The sequence below is a fragment of the Schistocerca nitens genome, chromosome 2 (assembly GCF_023898315.1).
Source record: "Schistocerca nitens isolate TAMUIC-IGC-003100 chromosome 2, iqSchNite1.1, whole genome shotgun sequence".
Taxonomy (NCBI): Eukaryota; Metazoa; Arthropoda; class Insecta; order Orthoptera; family Acrididae; genus Schistocerca; species Schistocerca nitens.
In genome coordinates, this window is record NC_064615.1 from 714,455,537 (window position 1) to 714,475,286 (window position 19,750).

General features: G+C 47.5%; 1 protein-coding gene across 1 annotated transcript in view; it reads left to right on the plus strand.

Annotated features, from left to right (window-relative positions):
- The window catches only part of LOC126235280 (kelch-like protein 10), a 170,201-nt gene that overhangs the window by 88,647 nt on the left and 61,804 nt on the right, over positions 1-19,750 (plus strand). Inside the window, exons 6-7 of the mRNA XM_049944006.1 lie at positions 14,618-14,845; positions 18,362-18,531. Of these exons, the coding sequence (XP_049799963.1) occupies positions 14,618-14,845; positions 18,362-18,531 (398 nt within the window). The remainder of the gene's footprint in view (positions 1-14,617; positions 14,846-18,361; positions 18,532-19,750) is intronic.

The following is a 19,750-nucleotide window of genomic DNA, read 5'->3' on the forward strand; positions in this document are numbered from 1 at the left end:
CGTACTGCAAGTTTCAACTGGTCCCACCCTTACTCAAGAAGCATCACGTCAGCAGGTACCGTAGGTCTTTCCATTCAGTTGATTCCCGCCTCCTGGATGAAAGTGTTCAGAGTACAGGTGCTACGTGGTCGTGCATTATCGCCTTGAAAAACAAACCTATCGCCTAAATGTTGACTGTCTTGGTGAACAGTAGGTTGGATGATCCTGTCCCAAATACTGCAGAGCCTCAAATTACCATCGATAGGGGTGACAGGCATCCGACATCTGTACATGGTAACGCCCCAAACCATGACTCATCCTATTCCCTGCTGAACCCATGGGACTATGTATCTACGGCGTTTATGTGTACCTGGCCACTTTCGCACTCTTCTATGGCGATCGTCAGATGTCAAAAAAATCGATACCACTGGTCCAGGCTACAGTCCAGGTATTCACTTGGTCATCTTCTTCAAGAACCATGGTGCTGCGGGTAGAGGTGGCATTGTACTTTTGTTCGTAATGGACACCTAGAGCCCAGATTGATCGAGTGGAGACGGTTGCGCTCAGTCTGGGTCGACACAAGCCTTCCAGTTACCTCCAAAAAAGCAGCGTGCAGTTTAGACCATCAAAAGGCAGATCTTCAATGTTTTGTGTCTCGTGATAGCATCTGGACGTAAGAATGACGTGCAGTTCGCCGTGAAACGTGCAGTGCCGAGAACCGTAGAGTGATAATACGGATACGTTCTAAGCTTGGCACGATAGTCCAGGCACGTTGACAGGCTGAACATTGAACATAGGCCAAGTTGTTCCTTTCACAATCAGAGGAACAACACTCTCATCTAAACTCCATTGAGAATTCAGATTTACTTTTACCTTCACTGTAAAGGTGGCTGCACGTAGCGATTTCGTACGGTGAAAAGAGTATTGAGAGAAAGAAATTTGCCATAAAGAAACACGAAGTAAGCTTGTCATCGTGTTTTTTTTTCCCAACTGTGTATATATCGCCTGACAAGTCTTACTCACAGAGTAGATAGTTTGATGATGTTCGTTGCCAATGAAGTGGGACGCCCATTGAAGAAATGCAGCTACTGATAGTAACCACCTGAAAACATTGTTGACACTTTCATGGAATACTGAAATGTACATCGGTACATCGTATGCTGTAAATTACTTGCATCACAAATGGTTCAACTGACTCTGAGCACTACGGGACTTAACATCTGAGCTCATCAGTCCCCTAGACTTGGAACTACCTAAACCTAACTAACCTAAGGACAGCACACACACCCATGCCCGAGGCAGGATTCGAACCGTCGACTGTAGCAGTAGCGCGGTTCCCGACTGATGCGTCTAGAACCGCTCGGCCGTAACGGCCGGCACTCGCATCACTTTTTTATGTGAAAATTCATAATGATTTTTAAATGAAACAAACGTCATTCACATTATGCTTCATTATTCTTCTTGCCTATATATTTATTTCTCAACATAGTCATCCTGGCGACGAACCCATTTCTCCTAACGAGAGACCAGTATGTTGATAGTGTCACTGTAGAATGTCTGACTTTGTTGACGGAGCCACATCCTCACCTCAGCTTGCACCGCTTCATCACTATCATAGTGAAGTCCTCGCAGACGATCTCTTAATTTTGGAAACAGATGAAAATCGGAAGTGGCCAAATCGGGACTCTAGGGGGGATGATCAATGACAATGAACCCAAGAAGTCAGACTGAAGCAGATGTCGCAGCGCTCGTGTGTGGTCTGGCATTGTCATGCTGAAGGAGAGTGTGCTCCATGTATGGCCGAACTCTTCGAATTCGAAACTCGATTACAGCACACTAATTCTCACGCACAGATACACTGATAAGTCAGAACATTATGACCACCGACCTACTATCGATTTACCCTGGCGATAGCAGCGTCACCTGACGAGCAATGACTGATAGTCAGACACAAGCACGTTGCATATAGTATCAGTTAGCGTACTGTCCGTGGGTGGAACGGGGAAGGCGCGCGATCTGTCTGAGTCTGATCGAGGGCAGATTGTGACAGCCCGGAGCCTCGGCACGAGCATTTCGGAAACTGCACGACTTGTCGGGCGTTCGAGGAATGCTGTGGTGAGTGTCTTTAACACGTGGCGAATCCAATGTGAAACCACGTCCAGACGTCTTGGGCCTGGGCGGCCACCCCTCGTTACAGATGTCGGACGACGAGAGGCTGGTCAGACTGGTAAAACAGGACAGGCGGCGAACTGTGACGAAACTAACATGAGACTTTAATGCTGGGCAGAGTACAAGTGTGTCTGAACACACAGTGCACTGAACACTCCTATCGGCCTCCGTAGCCGACGACGCATGCATGTGCCAATGTTAAAACCACGACATGGGCAACTACGATTGAAATGGGCACGTGAACTTCGGTAATGGAAATTAGTGCAGTAGCAGAGAATTGCATGGTCTGATGAATCCTGATACCTTCTTGATTATGCCGATGGAAGGGCGCGAATCAGTCGTCTTCCAAGAGAACAGCTCCTTGACACTTGCGGTTCAGGATGGCAACAAGCGGGCGATGGCTCCATTACTTTGTGAGGAACTTTCACGAGGGCATCTATGGGTCCAGTGTAGCTCGCACAAGGCATCATGATGGCCAAGGAGGTTGCAGACTACGTACACCCCTTCATGACAATCATGTTTCCCGATGGCATTGGCATTTTACACTGTGGAGGAACACAGTGACGAGTTCCAATTGATGAGCTGGCCTCCCAACTCGCCAAACTGAATCCGATCGAACACATCTGGGATGTGATTGAACGTGATCATCGCCCTCCTCTCCGGAAGTTACGGGAATTAGGTGACCTGTGTGAGCAGATGCGTCACAACCCCTTCCAGCGACGTATCAAGGCCTCATTGCTTCCATACCACGACATCTCGCCGTCGCCGCTGTTATCCGTATCAAAAGTGGACATACGTTGTTAGTTGGGTGGTCATAATGTTCTGGCTGATCACTGTGTAGTTACGTTACACACCGCACTTTACACCGTAGAATTCGGAGTCGTCTAGCGGCAGACAGCTGCAAATACACTACTGGAAATGGAAAAAAGAACACATTGACACCGGTGTGTCAGACCCACCATACTTGCTCCGGACACTGCGAGAGGGCTGTACAAGCAATGATCACACGCACGGCACAGCGGACACACCAGGAACCGCGGTGTTGGCCGTCGAATGGCGCTAGCTGCGCAGCATTTGTGCACCGCCGCCGTCAGTGTCAGCCAGTTTGCCGTGGCATACGGAGCTCCATCGCAGTCTTTAACACTGGTAGCATGTCGCGACAGCGTGGACGTGAACCGTATGTGCAGTTGACGGACTTTGAGCGAGGGCGTATAGTGGGCATGCGGGAGGCCGGGTGGACGTACCGCCGAATTCCTCAACACGTGGGGCGTGAGGTCTCCACAGTACATCGATGTTGTCGCCAGTGGTCGGCGGAAGGTGCACGTGCCCGTCGACCTGGGACCGGATCGCAGCGACGCACGGATGCACGCCAAGACCGTAGGATCCTACGCAGTGCCGTAGGGGACCGCACCGCCACTTCCCAGCAAATTAGGGACACTGTTGCTCCTGGGGTATCGGCGAGGACCATTCGCAACCGTCTCCATGAAGCTGGGCTACGGTCCCGCACACCGTTAGGCCGTCTTCCGCTCACGCCCCAACATCGTGCAGCCCGCCTCCAGTGGTGTCGCGACAGGCGTGAATGGAGGGACGAATGGAGACGTGTCGTCTTCAGCGATGAGAGTCGCTTCTGCCTTGGTGCCAATGATGGTCGTATGCGTGTTTGGTGCCGTGCAGGTGAGCGCCACAATCAGGACTGCATACGGCCGAGGCACACAGGGCCAACACCCGGCATCATGGTGTGGGGAGCGATCTCCTACACTGGCCGTACACCACTGGTGATCGTCGAGGGGACACTGAATAGTGCACGGTACATCCAAACCGTCATCGAACCCATCGTTCTACCATTCCTAGACCGGCAAGGGAACTTGCTGTTCCAACAGGACAATGCACGTCCGCATGTATCCCGTGCCACCCAACGTGCTCTAGAAGGTGTAAGTCAACTACCCTGGCCAGCAAGATCTCCGGATCTGTCCCCCATTGAGCATGTTTGGGACTGGATGAAGCGTCGTCTCACGCGGTCTGCACGTCCAGCACGAACGCTGGTCCAACTGAGGCACCAGGTGGAAATGGCATGGCAAGCCGTTCCACAGGACTACATCCAGCATCTCTACGATCGTCTCCATGGGAGAATAGCAGCCTGCATTGCTGCGAAAGGTGGATATACACTGTACTAGTGCCGACATTGTGCATGCTCTGTTGCCTGTGTCTATGTGCCTGTGGTTCTGTCAGTGTGATCATGTGATGTATCTGACCCCAGGAATGTGTCAATAAAGTTTCCCCTTCCTGGGACAATGAATTCACGGTGTTCTTATTTCAATTTCCAGGAGTGTATGTAGACCATGAAGCATACAGATGTAGAATGTTAATAACGTTTGTTCTATGTAAAAAAGCATTAACAGTTTTCACATAAAGAATTTGGCAGCATTACTTTTCAGCACTCCTTCGTATTAAGAACGCTATGTCGAGGGTATTGCAATAGTGGTGGTAACTCTTTGATGAAGCGTTATAGATCTTCCCATTGCTTATGTACTCGGATCGACTTTTCCTTTATAACTAGTTGCTACACATGTTTCATAAAAAGTGATGCAGTTGCACCATCGTTGAATAAGACGAGTGGAGGATGATGATGATGCTCGTGGTCTCGCGGTAGCGTGCTCGCTTCCCGCTGTCACACAATTCTCCGGGTTCGATTCCCGGCGGGGGCAGGGATTTTTCCTGCCTCGAGATGACTGGGTGTTGTTGTGTCGTCTTCATTATCATCATTCATTCTCATTACGGTCGGAGGAAGGCAATGGCAAACCACCTCCACTAGGACCTTGCCTAGTAAGGCGGCGCGGGTCTCCCGCGTCGCTCCCCTACGCTCTGTAAAGGAGTATGGGACTAATCATCATCATCATAATACGAGTGATATCCTTTTTTTTTAAAAAAAAAGTATGGGCTATCAGATTCAGTTATTCACATCCAGTAAACATCTCGGTTCCCCTTCTCCAAACTTCTTTGAACACCTCTTCACATTTCTCTTTTCAGTGGTGTGACCTCTGGCACATTCTGTTGTCTAATATGAATGGTAGATAGCTCCGAATACATCTTTGTGAAAATATCCTTTATTCACCTACAGGATAGAAAATATTCTCAAAGACTCTTATCGTGGAAGAGTTACTCCAGCTGAAGTGAATCTGAGCTGCTTACATCAGGTAATAAATATATATACTCACTTTCTTGTGTTTCGGGGCAACATCCGTGACCGAACGAGGTGGTGCAGTGGTTAGACACTGGACTCGCATTCTGGAGGACGACGGTTCAATCCCGCGTCCGGCCATCCTGATTTAGGTTTTCCGTGATTTCCCTAAATCATTCCAGGCAAATGCCGGGATGGTTCCTCTGAAAGGGCACGGCCGACTTCCTTCCCTAATCCGATGAGACCGATGACCACGCTGTCTGGTCTCCTTCCCCAAAACAACCAAGCAACCAACATCCGTGCAAAACATAAATCTTCGAAACTAAACTCTATCCATTATATTAATTCCTGAAACGTAATAAATCCTTTCTGAACCGAAATCGCACTACGCGATATTGTGGTCTGGAGTAAACCAGACTGTATCAACAGCTACTGTCACATAATTCCCTTAATTGATCCTCCTTTCGCGTGCCGCACAGTTAGTTCTCATCGCTACTAATGACAATGACTCAACAGAAGGCACACAACTACGGTGTAAGATCAGGGTGGCCTCGCGATTCGTTGCATCAAAAACTGCTGAGTCAGACCTTTATGAACACCTGCTTTAGAAGACTGATGTCCACTTTCGGAGTTCAATACAACAGCGATTCTGCGCATAATGGATTCACAAGTCCTTGGTAAGTTTTTGGAGGTATGTGACATCTGACGCCCACGCGCAACTCATGCAGTTTCCACAAATTACGTTCCGGCGATTTGCGGGCGGGGAGCTCTGCTTCTTGATGGCGTACTATATGTGTTGTGTTGGGTACGTATTAGGCAAATTTGGTGGTCAGGACATCAACGTGTGTTCACTATCATGTTCCTCACACAATTCTGGCTACGTAACACGGACAGTTGTTTGGCTCGAAGATGCCATTGACGTCATGGAAGGCATATAGCATGAACGGATATAGCTGGTCCGCAGTAATGCTCACATAGTCCACAGCCTTGCCGCGCGGGATTAGCCGAGCGGTCTGGCGCTGCAGTCATGGACTGTGCGGCTGCTCCCAGCGGAGGTGCGAGTCCTCCCTCGGGCATGGGTGTGCGTGTTTGTCCTTAGGATAATTGAGGTTAAGTAGTGTGTAAGGGACTGATAACCTTAGCAGTTAAGTCCCATAAGATTTCACACACATTTGAACATTCCACAGCCTTCATCGTGCCTTCGATTACTACCGCAGATCCCATCGAAGCTCAGGTGAAAGTCCTCCATAGCATAATACTGCGCCCATCGGCCAGCGTCTAAGGTGCAATGAATCTTTCTTGAGCCGTTCGCCTGAGTCACGTAGTATCCGGTAACGGACGTCCAGCCGGCCGCGGTGGTCTAGCGGTTCTAGGCGCGCAGTCCAGAACCGCGCGACTGCTACGGTCGCAGGTTCGAATCCTGCCTCGGGCATGGATGTGTGTGATGTCCTTAGGTTAGTTAGGTTTAAGTAGTTCTAAGTCTATGGGACTGATGACCTCAGATGTTAAGTCCCATAGTGCTCAGAGCCATTTGAACCATTTGACGTCGTCGACAACAGACGATATTTCTAAAGGTGCACTCCCTGTTGTTTTGAGGGCAAAAATGCGGCAAGTAAACACTTTAAAACTTCGGCTTGCAGAGCAATTCCTGAAAGATAACTCTCTCTCTCTCTCTCTCTAAACACTGCCGCCACCCCACAACCAAAGACGACCGATGCCAAAAATTATTGGTGGTGAAAATTACTAAATAACAAGTGAGGTAGCATTATCTCTGTCCCTATGTCTTTTGGCAAATGAGAGAGCAGGATTTCAAGCAGAATTTAAGCAAAACCTCCATCTCTGTTTGCAAGGTTAGTTGCTAATTTAATCTCAGCTGCGTTCTTAATAACAGTATCCCATTAGCTTAAAGTGCATGACAATATCTGTGTTATGTTCCATGGGATGACAGGTGCCAAGACAATGTTCTGTAATAGGTGATTTCTTGTGTTGTCGGCGTGAGTGACTCTTATGCTCGGAACACCAGTCCTCCATGGCCCTGATAGTCTGACCAGTCTATGAAATGCAACAACTGCAAGGAATACGATAGGGCCCCCTTCCCCCACCCCCTTACGCTAACCAACATCATCCTTAAAGAAACAGAAAAGGATCTTAGATGGAGATTCGTGAACCCATTTCACATCACATTTCCGCAAAATACGACCAATATGGAACACACTTCCGGAGACCTTGTACACCAATCCCCAATATGTCTTCCTGTAAGACTTTAATTTTATACGAATTTTGTTAAGAACAGTTAAATATCTTGATTTTGTCTCCTTACAAATAACCTTAGCGGTTACGTATTTCCATGGACGGGCCACAAGCTGATAGTAAGGCGCAATGAGAATATAGAGGGAATATATTTATTTATTTACTGCATTGTGGCCTGTTGCGTATAATTTAAGCACTGTAGCTACATTAACACGCACATTATCAAAAAAGTCAGCATTCAAAGAGAAACTCAAAAAGTTTTGAATTGTTGTAGCCGCATTTCAGATTTTCGCCATGAGAGAGCAGCGGTGACAAAATTAGGCAAGATAATGACAGGTGCCAACAAAGCGTATGTTGTTCTTGAAATACATTCACACCAGTCTGCCGCAACAGTGAAACGACACTTCACAACGAAGTTCAACAAAGATCCTCCAACTGTTAACTCGGTTCAGCGATGGTACGAGCAATTTACAGCTTCAGAATGCTCCTGCTAAGGGAAAATTAACGCGTCAGTCTGCAGTGAGAAAATCAACCGTTGACCACGTACGGGCGAGTTTCGCACTTAGCCGGAGAAGTCGACGAACAGACTAATCAGATGGCTGAACGCATAACAGCCGACGCTTTGGAAGATGTAAAGGAAACGACTGAAACTGAAGTCCTACCACTTGCAATTGCTACGAGCCTGACTCCCGATGACCAAATCAGACGCTTTGTATTTTCTGCACAGTTGCAGTACCTAGTGGAAGAGGATGGATGGATTTTGTGAAAAACTCATCTTCAGAGACGAAGCAACACATTTTGTGAATGCCACAGAGCACAAGTACAATGTTCAAATCTTGGGACAGAGAATTCCCACGGTATCGTGCTGCACATTGGAGATTCGCCAAAAGTTAATGTTTTCTGCGCAGTCTCGCGGTTTAAAGTTTAATTGTCAGTTTTCCTTCTGCGAAAATACTGTTACAGGACACGTGTATCTGGACGTGCTGGAAAATTCGCTCATGCCATACGAGACCGATAGTATGGACTTCATCTACCAATGCCCTCCACCAACTTTCATCATGATGTTCGCGAATTTTCAAACAGGAAATTGAGAAACCGTGGGATCACTCGTGACGCGGTTGATAATCAGCAGCCCATGTCATTGCGTCCACTCTCCCGACCTCACGCTATGTGATTTTTTTTCTTGTGTTTTGTTAAAGATTCACTGTTTATCCCTCCTCTGCCAATAAATCTAACTGAATTGCAATTTCGCATCAACCGTACTTTTGAGGAGATTGATACGGACATGCTTCGCCGAAAGTTTGAGAAACTTGATTATTAACTTGATATCTGCAGAATCAGTAGGGCGCACATATGGAGCACTTGTAACATGTAAAAAAAAAAAAAAAACTTCTTGAGTTTTTCTATGTTTTTACAAAGCCTCGTGACAATATGTCAAATACACTACTGGTCATTAAAACTGCTACACCAAGAAGAAATGCAGATGATAAACGGGTATTCATTGGACAAATATATTATACTAGAACTGACATGTGATTACATTTTCACGCAATTTGGGTGCATAGATCCTGAGAAATCACTACCCAGAACAACCACCTCTGGCCGTAATAACGGCCTTGATTCGCCTGGGCATTAAGTCAAACAGAGCTTGGATGACGTGTACAAGTACAGATGCCTATGCAGCTTCAACACGATACCACAGTTCATCAAGAGTAGTGACTGGCGTATTGTGACGAGCCAGTTGCTCGGCCACCATTGACCAGACGTTTTCATTTGGTGAGAGATCTGGAGAATGTGCTGGCCAGGGCAGCAGTCGAACATTTTCACGTACAGGACCTGCAACATGCGGTCGTGCATTATCCTGTTGAAATGTAGGGTTTCGCAGGGATCGAATGAAGGATAGAGCCACGGGTCGTAACACGTCTGAAATGTAACGTCCACTGTTCAAAGTGCCGGCAATGCGAACAAGAGGTGACCGAGACGTGTAACCAATGACACCCCATACCATCACGCTGGGTGATACGCCAGTATGGCGATGACGAATATACGCTTCCAATGTGCGTTCACCGCGATGTCGCCAAACAAGGATGCGATCATCATGATGCTGTAAACAGAACCTGGATTCATCCGAAAAAATGACGTTTTGCCATTCGTGCACCCAGGTTCGTCGTTGAGTACACCATCGCAGGCGCTCCTGTCTGTGATGCAGCGTCAAGGGTAACCGCAGCCATGGTCTCCGAGCTGATAGTCCATGCTGCTGCAAACGTGATGGTACGCATTTCTCCTTCTTTCACGAGGCATCACAACAACGTTTCACCAGGCAACGCCGAGCAACTGCTGTTTGTGTATGAGAAATCGGTTGGAAACTTTCCTCATGTCAGCACGTTGTAGGTGCCACCACCGGCGCCAACCTTGTGTGAATGCTCTGAAAAGCAAATCAATTGCATATCACAGCATCTTCTTCCTGTCGGTTACATTTCGCGTCTTTAGCATGTCATCTTCGTGGTGTAGCAATTTTAATGTCCAGTAGTGTAATATAGCTACAGTAAATATGTGAAATTGCTTCAATAATTTGTAATAACCCCATATACCTCATTCAAATAGATTACGAAACTAGTATTTTGACTGCCACATATCACAATGTACTCCATGGCTCCCTGCCTATTGCTTGAATGTTCCGGAGGGTGTTGTGGTCGAATCTGCCTGTTCCGTTGTCTGCCGGTTCCTTGGCTGCGAGAAACGACTCTCCTGTTTTGAGAGAACTTCAGAGTTGCTGCTGGTGAGGAATGCAGCCAAATACCAGCCCGCGTCATACTGGTTCTAGTTCTTTGGGTAGCGAGATACGGCCCACAGCTGCCTTTCAACTCTGGTATTATTGTTATGTTCGCCATGTACATACTGTTGGATGTTAGTCTACTGCAGCTTTTGACCTATGCTGTCTTCACTGCCTTGCTTCTCGACCATCCGTCGCAATATCCCGTACTACAGTGGACGGGGTTCATTGATAATGTGATGTTCTATTCGAGACTTTTTTGAAAATGTGTCGCTTATATTGTCTAGGATTTTTGACTTCTAACGCAGTATGTCTTGACAGCAAGTCTTCCGTGCCGATTCAGTCGTTAGCAATCAGTATCAGCAACACCAGCATACAGCGGACATCCCCAGATAGTATGTACTCCCTCCTTCACCACAGACACATTCGGAAGTTGGTTTTGCGCTGTTCGACGCCAGTAGACGGTGACGTCCCATGAGCCATTAAGAAGAGTGTGAGACCTCTTCAGGGACTGATTCTAGTGCGTCATTCCCAGTCTCTGTTTTATATCTGGGAGAAAACCATAGGTACATCTCGGTCCTTGGACGTCATCTTGTCGTTTCTGCCACAGGAGGAGGATCTGTTTGTGGATTTGCTACTTGTTTGTGGCTCAAATTCCTGTTAAATTCTGCTCTTCGTGATGTTATTTCTTTAGAAAGCACATCGCAGAGTTTTTCCGTATCTGGAGATTGAGTGGCCATATCGCCTCAAGTGGCGCAGCACCAAAATCTCCCATCAGCCGAAGAACATTTCCGCTTACATGCATGTCTAAAAGAACAGGGGCTGTTGCCAATCGACAGCTGTACGAAATTCTTTCGAAATTAACTCGCTGGCCGCGAAATCCTTGACATCACCTGTATTAAGCATAGATCTACTACACAATAGTTACACATGAGAACTTGAGAATAACCGAGACGTGAATCCGGATTTCCCGCTTATCGCTAGCGGTCGCTTTAACCACTTCGACTGTCCATGCACGCATCCCGGACCGGCTAAAAGTTCCACATGTCACACGTTCTACACCCAACACTAAATTCATTAACTAATGCTTGCACCATGACATAAGGCAGTGTGTCGTGTGATAGGATCGGTCCGTGGAGCGTGCTTGAACATCAAAAAAGGAAAGAAAATACTGTTGCGTGGTAGAGCTATCCCCATACAGTTGATGACAAGGAATTCGCAGTCAGCGAATTAATTTCGAAAGAATATTTCCGTGCTGCACCCCGTTAACTACTAGAGAAAGTGTTATGAGGAAAATTGTATGCGCCAAAACGCTCATACTGTCTCCCCTGATCTCAGTTAGAATATAGTTATGATAAGTTCTTACTGTCTGCATTGGTAGTTAATAATCGTAATTCGCTAAGCTAATAATTTTTTCATCGTGTTGCTGCCTGTCTTGTTCATATCTTCAATGCATACATATTCTAATGACTACTGTCTTGTCGATTGGCTGTCCGTTTCAGTTCCAAGTAATTATCACATCCTCTCCTCGATGCCTTAAAAAATACTTTATCCTTGCTCGACCTCTTCCTTTTCCCCAAAACTTTCCCTTCAAAAATATTAATGATGAAGGTATAGTGGTTGATGACATTCCGAATATTTTTTTTCCATTTCCTCTGATAATCTCTCTTCTTTTTCTTTCCTCAACACTTCTTAATTGAATGCCCCCAGCTACACATAGGCGTTGATATAAGTGACCGGGGACAGTTGGAAATGTGTACCCCGACCGGGACTCGAACCCAGGATCTCCTGCTTACATGGCAGACGCTCTATCCATCTGAGCCACCGAGGGCGCAGGAGAGTGCGACTGCAGGGACTTACCTCTGGCATGCCTCCCGTGAGACTCTCATTCCCAACTTACTGTCCCGCACTATTTCATAGTGCTTCTGCCCATTATACTCACGACTCGCAGCTTGTTACCGATTCCCTTAAGAGTTCGGGCACTGTTTGTGCATCCGCACAGAAGAAGATGGTCCAATGGCCGGTGAAACTCAATTATATATATATACACTCCTGGAAATTGAAATAAGAACACCGTGAATTCATTGTCCCAGGAAGGGGAAACTTTATTGACACATTCCTGGGGTCAGATACATCACATGATCACACTGACAGAACCACAGGCACATAGACACAGGCAACAGAGCATGCACAATGTCGGCACTAGTACAGTGTATATCCACCTTTCGCAGCAATGCAGGCTGCTATTCTCCCATGGAGACGATCGTAGAGATGCTGGATGTAGTCCTGTGGAACGGCTTGCCATGCCATTTCCACCTGGCGCCTCAGTTGGACCAGCGTTCGTGCTGGACGTGCAGACCGCGTGAGACGACGCTTCATCCAGTCCCAAACATGCTCAATGGGGGACAGATCCGGAGATCTTGCTGGCCAGGGTAGTTGACTTACACCTTCTAGAGCACGTTGGGTGGCACGGGATACATGCGGACGTGCATTGTCCTGTTGGAACAGCAAGTTCCCTTGCCGGTCTAGGAATGGTAGAACGATGGGTTCGATGACGGTTTGGATGTACCGTGCACTATTCAGTGTCCCCTCGACGATCACCAGTGGTGTACGGCCAGTGTAGGAGATCGCTCCCCACACCATGATGCCGGGTGTTGGCCCTGTGTGCCTCGGTCGTATGCAGTCCTGATTGTGGCGCTCACCTGCACGGCGCCAAACACGCATACGACCATCATTGGCACCAAGGCAGAAGCGACTCTCATCGCTGAAGACGACACGTCTCCATTCGTCCCTCCATTCACGCCTGTCGCGACACCACTGGAGGCGGGCTGCACGATGTTGGGGCGTGAGCGGAAGACGGCCTAACGGTGTGCGGGACCGTAGCCCAGCTTCATGGAGACGGTTGCGAATGGTCCTCGCCGATACCCCAGGAGCAACAGTGTCCCTAATTTGCTGGGAAGTGGCGGTGCGGTCCCCTACGGCACTGCGTAGGATCCTACGGTCTTGGCGTGCATCCGTGCGTCGCTGCGGTCCGGTCCCAGGTCGACGGGCACGTGCAACTTCCGCCGACTCTGGCGACAACATCGATGTACTGTGGAGACCTCACGCCCCACGTGTTGAGCAATTCGGCGGTACGTCCACCCGGCCTCCCGCATGCCCACTATACGCCCTCGCTCAAAGTCCGTCAACTGCACATACGGTTCACGTCCACGCTGTCGCGGCATGCTACCAGTGTTAAAAACTGCGATGGAGCTCCGTATGCCACGGCAAACTGGCTGACACTGACGGCGGCGGTGCACAAATGCTGCGCAGCTAGCGCCATTCGACGGCCAACACCGCGGGTCCTGGTGTGTCCGCTGTGCCGTGCGTGTGATCATTGCTTGTACAGCCCTCTCGCAGTGTCCGGAGCAAGTATGGTGGGTCTGACACACCGGTGTCAATGTGTTCTTTTTTTCCATTTCCAGGAGTGTATGAAGATGGAATCTGTTCTTTCGGACATGTCCGAAAGAACAGATACCATCTACATATATATACTTCTAAATTGGTTTTTCCTTCCGTCCTGCTCGTTCTTGCCATTTTGCGGCATATCCACGTTTCAACTGGTTCAGTAAGTGCACTCTAATTTTGTCAACCATCCAAAATGGCGCCCAGAAGTCCGGTGATGGTCTTTCTCTTCATGGACTGTTGCCTAATTTTATAACTGGGCCTCTTAAAAGGCTCCATCTTAATGACAGGTACGTGGTGTTTTAAGGCCCAGCAGACAAGTTAATTCCTTAACATCACTGATGTAATTCTTGACGAACTTCTTACAGGTAACTCCAGGAGCATCTCTTCAAAAGAATCTCCACGCCGTCGGCATATGCCATCACTTCTACGAGCCTATAAAAGAAAACTTCGGAATTAGTAAAACTTTGAAGGTGGATGAAAATTGACGATTTTTTGGAGTAGTTCATGTCCAAACATGAAAATTATTTCGCTGTTATTCGCTTAAAAGTTGGACAGGGAAGAGAGATATCGGAGGTTGACTGGTGTGGTGGGCCGACCGTTGTGGCCGAGCGGTTCTAGGCACTTCTGTCCGGAAACGCGTGACTGCTACGGTCGCAGGTTCGAATCCTGCCTCGGGCATGGATGAGTGTGATGTCCTTAGGTTAGTTAGGTTTAAGTAGGTCTCAGTCTAGGGGACTTCTGACCTCAGATGTTAAATCCCATAGTGCTCAGAGCCATTTGAACCATTTTTGAACTGGTGTGGTGGTTGTCGCTTGTCGCAGGTGAAGGACCACCCGTTCGTGAGCGGCAACGAGGCGTGCCGGCCGCTGGTGATGGAGACGCTGCGCTACCTGTACGACCTGGAGATGCGCGACGGCGAGCAGCAGACGCCCGACTGCGCGCGGCCGCGGGTGCCGCACGAGCTGCTGTTCGCCGTGGGCGGCTGGAGCGGCGGCAGCCCCACCAACTGCCTCGAGATCTACGACACGCGCGCCGACCAGTGGGTCAAGGTGCGCGTCTACTCGGCGAAGGCTGGCTATTAGGCCACATCACTTAACTCATTTGTCTAGGATTCCCACTGGCGTACTTGTTTTGGTATAGCTGCACTGCGCTTAATCGTACACAAACACGACTCGGTTTGTTCGTGACATGAATACCAGACCATTCTGCTGCTTACAGTACACTGCATCAATCACACAGCCTGCAACACACAAAGAACGCGTGGCATGTGGTCAGAGGAACTTTCATTCGTCAGCGCCATCTACAGTTTTATTGATGCTCACCCTGTGTTTTCAGACTGAAGTGACGAGTGAACATTTGTACTAAAGGCAGGGTTCGAACCCAGGTCTCCTCCTCACTAGGCAGATGGGCTAACCACTACATTACCCTGGCACAGTGGCTTTGTACATCTGCACAGACTGCCCTAACACGACTCCCTCCTCAGTCCAAATTCCCATTCACGGCGCAGCCCACTTGGTATTCCCCCTACACTCGAACAGTATTGCAGAGTTTCTCCAATTGCATTAGAATAGCATCTCAGCATCGAAAGAAAAGGGGAATCCCACCTGAAGCCCAAGTTTAGGTGCTTCATTCAAATGATTAAAGAGGGGGGCGTGCTGGAGAGTCCGTGCAGATGTGCAATGCCACTGTGCGAGGATGCCGTAGTGGTTATCGCATCTGTCTCGTGAGCAGGGGACCCGAATTCGAATCCCGGCCTTGGTACAAATTTTCATTCGTCACTTCAGTCTGCTTACATACGTAATATATTTTTGAGAGCTGAAAAGGTCTCTGGAACCATATACTTTCTTTGATGCAAAGTAAGAGTTAAGAACACGCCTGCTATCACAAAAGTGAAGAATTGCAGGAAAAAGGAGAAAATCATTTTTGTAGACTTAAAACATTCGGAACGACAAAATAGTAGGAAGAGTAAAATAATTCTGCTGTCTAGGAGGTGCGATTTCACAGAATGCGAACAGCAAGAATTACAGTATGGGCTGGCGTAGATAATCAAATGTATATATTGGTATTAAAAATTTGCGAGGACTTTAATGTCCCAGTAATGTGTGCACTGAGCACAGCATTTTGTGGAAATGAGCGTGGACCCTGGAAAAACCAGAGAGAAGCAGGAAAGAGTCGATTGCGTTGTTGACTAGGAGACCCCCAGGGGTCTGTTCAGCCACCTAGCTGGGTTTTTTCTTTTTTTCCTTCGTACACAACGAGAAATCATGATGCATGAGTGTTGTGTTGTAAGTGTAACTGTTGGGGGACGGAGACTAATTGCTTAGAGTAATGAAACGCTACCCCTCCTCCTTGTTAATATTATTTATGATCTCTCAGTAAACTTTTGATTCAATGTGCGTTTCACTTTGGGCGCAGTCCACATTCACGTTGGGTCGGGGGGGGGGGGTGCAGGTGGGAGGGAGGGGTAAACTCAGTTCCACTCACACGTGCACCGCAAAGAAGCATGCAATTATTCAACTATTGGCGGTTTCTTGACAAGAACAGCGCCCTGAAGAGATCCAGAGATAATTAGCCAGTGCTATGCGGGTACCCACGTGACTGCACCAAGTATTCATTACTATTCACATAATACGTGGGAAGTAGTATTATATCTGTTCAACGGCTTACTAATTTGTTACACGAAAGGACATTGTTACTTATTTACCGTAACCCCAGTTACCAGTGACTCTTACGTAAACTTCTGTCATACAGTTGAGCGGCGCGTGGACACGATGAGCCATATCGCGGATGCGCGCCAGAAATATGTCACTCGAAAGCGTACAAAATCCCAAGTATTTGACCTACACGGCCCTGCACAGCATCATTGGAATCAGGGTGAAAACACCCGTATAATTATCTAGGTCAAAATTAATATACATTAAATGTTTCCAGTTATAACTGGAACCAGTCACCTCTTGTGATTTTTCAATATGGATCAATTTCACAAACATGTGGCGGTAGGATGCTAACCAGAGATGAAGTCACAAATGACACAGATTTCGCAGAATTTACTATTTCAACTATTTCAAACTGTTTGTGGTGCCTCAGTGAACTTACAGTGAACAAACAACTCGCTAGATACCTCGACTAAGACGATTTAACTCAGCTTCCAAGGCTACCTGGCGGCTATGGGCCAACGGCCACAGGTCCAGCAAAGCAGATTCATCAGAGTCTGGACTGAATACGCAGATGCCTTGACTGACACACTAACCTGTTAAACAAAACAGAATTAACAGCAGGAGTTCGAATCAGGGGGCCACCTGAAACAGTAACAAGGCCTGTATCCTAACCAAAGCAGCATAACTAAGCCAAGTTCAAAAATCGCACTCCTGCGCGAAATTTACATCAAAATTTCTTCAACTGAGTCTAATCGCTAAGAAAATGAAGCTGCTCCGATTTACGAAGACCTTGTTCAACAGTACATAGCAGTGTATGCTAAAAGAATGCGTTCCTCACCAACTCAGGACACACGGGCGACGGTGAGGTCAAGCAGTGCTTGCCACTACCCGCGCTTTACGTGAGGGCAGGTGACCATCTCCTGCCTGAAAGCAACCTCTCTGAGCCTCCCTTAAGACTCAAAGAAATTAAGTTGGCATCCGGAGCCTACAGTGTTACACTACCCTCTGGCTCACGTGGGGCGTATTAGAAACATACTTGAAAGGAGAGACAGCATTGGTCGTATATTTTTGTTTATTATCGCGATAAGAAACAAAAATATACGACCAATGCTGTCTCTCCTTCCAAGTATACCCATTATCTGGTCGTAGTGCACAGGACACTATGGAGCCGCCAATCAAAGAAACATACTTGTAAATTAGTTATTCAGTTCATTTTCATAGAAGAGGGAATGTGAGGAAGGAAGACGGACTGCTATGGGTAAATAAACAAAGATACATGCGAGCATTTCCTTTCATTATCGGCTGGCGATCAAGTTGCAGCGATGCGAAATTTGAAAACAGTTAGCTGCTGGCAACAAGTTGTGGCACAAATTGCACACATGAGACACTGCTGACAAGCCGGGAATTGAATCTAGGACAGTGGACGAAAGTCTGTATATCAGAAAGTTTACGTCACCACTTCTCCTCTTGTCGGACTACGTGAAGATTTCTTCCGCCACCAGGATTAGAGAAGATTACTTCATAGGCGAGAGCCACCAAAAGTTTTGGCGTCGACTACAGACGAATAAGAGAGAAGTATAGACTGGACACATTTGAAATGACATCCTATGCAAGAGAGTCAAAAATTGAGTGAACAGAAAGTGTATAAGATAACAGGAAAGAAGCAATTTACCGGAGCACTTATTTTTGGACCACTTCTCTATTCTCCCAGCATATTTGTTCCTGAGTTACGCAGTTACCTCAAACATTAGTATGTAATTAAAGTGAATTAGAAAACAAGGACCTTCCTTCAAGCCACCTGTCTTCGTTGACATACGGAACGTAGTAGTTTTCTCGTGGCAGACAGCACTGCACTGATTTCTCTTGAAAGCACTTTGGTTGCTGCTGAGAGCGGGACGGTCGGTGCAGGTGAACGAGGTGGACCCCACTGGGCCGCGCGCATACCACGGCACCGCCGTCATCGGGCACGACATCTACGTCATCGGCGGCTTCGACGGCATGGACTACTTCAACTCGTGCCGCCGCTTCAACGTCGTCACCAAGGTGTGGCGCGAGGTGGCGCCCATGCACAGCAGGAGGTGCGTTACCCCATAACACACACCCAGCTCTGCGAAACAGTTGTCCAACACGATGTGCCCCACTTCGAAGTATATTCAGCTTCACATTATTCTTAATTTTTATCAGTTTTTACACTCTTAATCTAAAAATCGGTTTCTTACACATTAGTGACTACCTAGGTTGGGTTGGTATCTCACATTACTATTCCGCGAAAGGTGGATTGTCACACCTACATCCGACCTATCAATTAAGCTTTCTTGTTAATATAAAAGTTACATCACATGGTACTATGTCATAGTGAAGACAAATATCACAGGCGAAACCAACGTTTCAGCCACGGTTACAGTGGCCTTCTTCTGGGCCTACAGGCAGACGCAGAATAAAGCCACTTTAACCGTTGCCAAAGTGTTCGTTTCATAATTATTTACAGCTAAACACTGTACCATTCCTACCCAAAAAAAACTTTCATGTTAACTGAATGAGTCTGTGGTAGGCTATGCAGTTACATTAACCATTTTGTGTTTCTCACGAATGATAGCGATGAGTATCTATATAGTGTGTCTTGTATTTGCGTTATGGTTCAGTTTTAAACAAAGGGCGGAACGACGGTAAAATATATTTTTGGCATGTAACCTCCTCCTCTCATTATGCACCAAATGGGCACAAAGCAGTGGACAAATTGCTGTCAACACTATTAGGTGTCGTGACTCCGTCAGACAGTTCGGAGGGATTTGAGATTTACCACTGGATACAGTAAACTGATCACAAATTAAATCTACCACCTCTCCTCTCTTCAGAAAATTCCTACCGTCGCGTCCTTGGAGGTTTCATGAAGTCGCACGAAGTCCTACTCGCGACAGCAGCACTCACATTTCCATACAGAACATCATCGGGCCGCTGTCACTTGACTGGGCCAGCCGGCGAAAAGGAGACCCGCAAGGAGGCCATTTCCAAACTGTGTCAGGTGCTGATAACACTGTCTCACACGAATATATGGCATCTCTGCGTCTTTCAGTGAATACCCAACATCTGACTCTGTTCACGCGCCTTATATACTAACCAGGTCTGGTAAGCACGCAGACACGATAACATTAACGCAGTCTGGTGGTTGGTCTACCTGTCAGAGAACTGCAGCTCCAATCATTTACGTACCCGACGAATCCGACCACGCCTTGCGTTTGATTTTTTTGTCAGCAGTGTAAATGTATTTTGTTCGCTCAATCAAATGAAGCCGAACAC